Genomic DNA, 4703 nt, shown 5'->3' with positions numbered 1-4703 from the left:
TGGCTGTGCGTTCCGTTTCAGGGGAGAGAAGTAAGAATGAGGAAAAACCTTGACAATTCCAATAGGGCTCAATGCACTGCATGCTTGAACCCTGAAAATAATTTCACAGAGCCAACAGTTCCAGAACAGCTGCTATCCATTTCTACATTAACTTAAACAGAATATTTTAGCAGATGTAGTCTTGGAGCACTTGTATGAGAGTGAAGTCTGTCAGTTGTCTCAGCTTCAATCACAAGTTTTGTTTTAAATCCATTTTCATTCTGTAGAACTTAAATACAGGTGATGAGACAAACTGTTGCTTCACCTCCACTGTAATAAAGATAATTATGACCGAAGGAAAAACATGCTCATGTCCCCAGACTGTAATATGGATTGTCTGTACCTCTATATTTTAGAAAGAGCACACATCACATCTTGTTAGTCAAAACATTTTATTGAAAGAAAGAGACTGGGTTGGAGAGCCATCCTTTCAACTAACCAAGCAACTGATGATGATGGTTCTGTTCCTTCTTTCATGTGGAATCAGTGGTGATCAAAAGATCAAAGCCAGATGCAGAGTTCACGTGGGTCCAACCCCATCTCTCTCTTCCTCCGTACTGGAACACCAGCAAAGAGCTTAATGCTGCTTCCTCCTGAAGGAACAACCTGAGAGAAACACAGAGCACGAGAATATTATACTTCAGAACCATTCATCACCAGGCACGGCTGAATTAAGGTTATTATAACTGAAAGCAGCACATTCACCCTGCAAAATCTTACTTCTTCTCATTGTGCCAGCATAAATGCAGTCCCTATAATAAGCTTGTGTATGGAAGTAATTTGTCCTGAAGAGCACCCATGCTCCAGTTAATCTATTTGAAATCAGTGGTCTCTAGGTTCAACATATGCCATTAGTAATCATTTATCTTTTAATTAAAGAGCACATGGAATCGATCGCCCACACTCTAATCCAAAACAAAGACTTAGTGGAGCTCTGCCAATATAATTCCACTTAAACTGCATGATTACCTCTTCAAGCTAATTCCCTCATATTAAGACAAAGTAACAGACTACACTATGTTAATTATGTTTCCTGATTAAATGATGGGTGCTAACCTAGAAATTTACAACGTATATTTATGACCATCTGAGAAACATTTATACAGCCATAAAGCAAACTTACCATTATACACTAAAGATCTAAGAAATTAGTAATACTAAACTGCAATAACAAAAATTTGGAAAATAGGTCAATCACTCAGACCAAATTACTTAATTTGATTTTGGGCTCAACGAAACTAAATACTGCAAATAATTTAACTTACTGTATGACTACTGTAAACATGAGGCAATAGTCACCCTGTGCAGAGCGCAGTAATTCCAGGTAGGCATGCAAAATATAGGCTCATGTAACAAACTGCACTTCCATCCAACTGCAGTCCTTTTCACCATTTCACATTCTGACTGAGAAATGTACTAAATGTGTCTGAATGCTGCTCCACATTATTACTGAAATTATGTTTTCATCAACAGGAATTGGAAATCATGGCCCATTTTCCTTCCTTAACATGATGTATTTCTGAGCAGAACACCATCAGAATAATGCTAATTTATCATAAGGGAAAAAAAGGGGTAAAACAATCCATTATTAGCCAATATTTCTCTGTCAACTACTGTGTATGTAGCAAAAACCCAAAACTGTTTTAAGTGGCATGAAAGCCACTACATTTCAATGGCAGACAAGAGTTTTGCCCTTTTAAGAGGCACTCCAGCCAAGAAGGAAAAAAATAAATTAACCCACAGTACATCTGTTGTAAAAAAGCCTATCTGCCCCCTACAGGGGCACCACAGAAGTCTCTATAGTGAGATATTACAGTTTAAAGACTACAAAACAGTCTAAAGACCACTCCCCTCTGAAAATGGGACTTGTGCTCATCAGAAGGTTGTATTAACCAGATGGTTAACTAGTAAATACGACTAAACTCTGTATACAGATTAATTAAAAGCCCAGCAAGTATGCATTTTTTGCATTCACTCCAGTTCCAGCAGCTGAATGATGTATTAAGAGCAATGCATGCTGGTTACTGTAGTGAGAGAACACAGCTGGATGAAAACAAAGGACACAAAAATAGTGAATGTCAAACCTATAAGGGACGCAAACAAACAACATAACACGATAATTAACATATGGTGACTTTCAGCTAGAATACATGCTTGATATGGCCAGGGACATAAGGTGAAAAGGGTCAACTGTAATTTCAGGTTCTTTTTATGTGACAGACACAAACCTTCTGTGAGACGTGCTTTGCCTCCAGTGGGTTGACATAACACAGTTGAGCAGCCAACACAGAGCACTACTGTCTGAGCGTGGCTGAACACTGTGGTGATCTTATAGCATCCTGAGAGAGAGAGAGAGAGAGAGAGAGAGAGAGAGAGAGAGAGAGAGAGAGAGAGATTCCAAATGAAATGTATTGTGGCACCTCTCCATGTTATATTTTTGAGTATTCCACCAAATCAGTAACATTTCTGAATATTTCAGTGGTTGATATGTAAACAGTCGTTCCAGTGGTGGTGACAAATCAGAATACAATGTCTACAACACAGATAGTGTTAAATATTATTTTAATGTCTTTCCTTTTAACTTTAACTTGTTTCCCCTGCCTTTTGTGTTGATCTCATTTGCATTTTCTATGCCTCTCTTGGGGGCTGTGGAGAGCAGCCCTTTTTGTCATGTAACAACCTCCAATGGTCCTACTTCACATCTGGTTATCTATAGCCCCCCAATCTAGCAATGCCATTTGTTGGAGGGTTATCTTGGAGACATCCTGGCTTCTAGATGAGGGGGGCTGTAAATTCCTGGATGGGCCTCAACACCTCTGTTTTAATTACAAAGGCAGCCCCCCCATCAAGTAGGGGGGTTTCGGGTTCATTTAGACAGAGACAACCAGAGGGTGTGGGCTACCTGGATGACTAAGTTCATGGTTTTTGTAAGCTTAGTTAGACTTGCTTGGCTGGGAAGAGACGAGTCTCCACTCCCGCTTTTCTTCAAGAAACACACGCCTGCCAGCAGAAGTCAACAACAGCCACTATACGCCCCAAAACCAGACCCTACATGGACCTTCTCAGCTCTTATTTGAAGTGTTAAAAGGTAAAACAGTAATAAATCTGAAAACTAACTATTCTTTAGCAATTATTTAGCCTCACAACCTACATTCACACCTCTGCCACGAATGGATTAAAACTCTCAGACCAAACCACTCGACTTGGTTTACAGCTCCACCACGTCACCGTACCTGGACACTTCACATCCATGAAGTACGAGTTTGGGCTCTGGACGAGACGCTTCTTCTTGTGCCTCCTCCTCTCCTCCTCAGGGGTCGGGTGCAACAAGTCTTTTGCGAGCTGTGGGTGTTACAGAAAGGAAGAACCTGGTGAGAAAGGCGCTCACGCTGCTTCCCGCACAGAAGCACGGCAGGCAGCGCGGCTCGTGTCGACGCTGGTAATCTGCCCGTCTCCGCCTTAAGGGCTCAGAGCCCCCCGCACTATTCTCGAGACACACACACACAGCCACAGACACGCTTCAAACCCCGCAGATTCACCAAGATTTGAAGACTGCGTCACTCAGCGCTTAAGCCCAGAAGCCTCCCTCCATGTTTTGTTACATGTGCGCCGCCATTTGAGCGGAGGCAGCTGCTCGGCGCGCAGCGGCCACAGAAAGCGGCCAGTCTGAGCCCTGGCGGGACGGAGCCGCCCGAACCACACGCCACGCTGCGCCGGACACACTCTGACACACACAGCGCGGTGCTTTCACACCGCAAGCCGCCCAATAAGCTTGTATTTTGACCGAACTGGTCTCCTCTACTTACTGGCATGTTGGCGAAGACTCAGCCGCTGCCGGAAAGGAAGAGCAGCGGAAACGGCGGGGCGTTATTGGCGGAGCACGTGACCGCGCTTCTGTTTGGGCAGGACGGAGAGGCCATGCTGGTGAGGTCAGCCTGCTGTCTTGGCCATGCTGGTGAAGTCAGCCTGCTGCCATGCTGGTGAGGTCAGCCTGCTGCCATGCTAGTGAAGTCAGCCTTCAGCCATACTGGTGAGGTCAGCCTGCTGTCATGGCCATGCTGGTGAGGTCAGCCTGCTGCCACACTCATCACGTATATTACGTTATTATACAGCACGGTAGTGTAGTAAATTATTAAATAACGTCAAAACAGCCCACCAACAATATATTAGGCTGTCTAAAGGTATCCACACACCATCTCTGTTCAGCAAATTCAGCTGCTTTTTCCATTTCAGAATTATTATTATTATTAGTAGTAGTAGTAGTGTTTTTTACAGTGCCACCTGATGCTTCTCTCATCTCATGATGCTAAGCAGAGAGAGTGAAAGGTAGCACATGCTTCTTCCATGACATGTGGAGCGTCATTGCATCTTTTCTAACTTCACTGGACAGTTTAACACGCTGACTACCATCCATTTCGCGAGAGGATGGCAGGCCACTGTTGCTAGTGTTTTATGGGCGGCCCACTGGTGGTTAAGCAAAGTAAACTGCTGCTTTTCATCGCTCATTTTCCACTCACAGTCCAGTTTACTTATTTTTGCTCAAATTCTTTCTTTCATTATCCTATTAGCTTAGCTAATCATTTTAATCTAGCCTAGTTTCAGTAATATTCTCACCAAATCTGTATTAGGCCTTCTCAATGTTTACTCTCTACATTTGTCTGTTT

General features: G+C 43.2%; 1 protein-coding gene across 1 annotated transcript; it reads right to left on the bottom strand.

The window, feature by feature from the left end:
• Positions 1 to 414: 414 nt before the first annotated feature.
• rps27.1 (ribosomal protein S27) lies at positions 415 to 3973 on the bottom strand. Its single transcript, XM_017715345.2, has 4 exons — positions 3846 to 3973; positions 3273 to 3381; positions 2268 to 2378; positions 415 to 645 (listed from the first exon to the last, which is right to left on the bottom strand). The coding sequence occupies exons 1-4, from the start codon at positions 3849 to 3851 to the stop codon at positions 617 to 619; spliced, it is 255 nt and encodes an 84-aa protein (XP_017570834.1). The 5' UTR covers positions 3852 to 3973; the 3' UTR covers positions 415 to 616.
• Between the last annotated feature and the right edge of the window lie 730 nt (positions 3974 to 4703).

Source organism: Pygocentrus nattereri, chromosome 1, assembly GCF_015220715.1.
Source record: "Pygocentrus nattereri isolate fPygNat1 chromosome 1, fPygNat1.pri, whole genome shotgun sequence".
NCBI lineage: Eukaryota > Metazoa > Chordata > Actinopteri > Characiformes > Serrasalmidae > Pygocentrus > Pygocentrus nattereri.
This window is presented reverse-complemented; position numbering and strand designations above follow the sequence as displayed.

Bases quoted from the DNA above. Each gene is read 5' to 3' on its own strand.
- rps27.1 (XM_017715345.2), bottom strand. The intron at 2,379-3,272 runs GTACGGTGACGT...TCTCTCTCTCAG, and splicing joins CATGGATGTGAAGTGTCCAG to GATGCTATAAGATCACCACA. The intron at 646-2,267 runs GTTTGTGTCTGT...TGTTTCTCTCAG, and splicing joins CAAAGCACGTCTCACAGAAG to GTTGTTCCTTCAGGAGGAAG.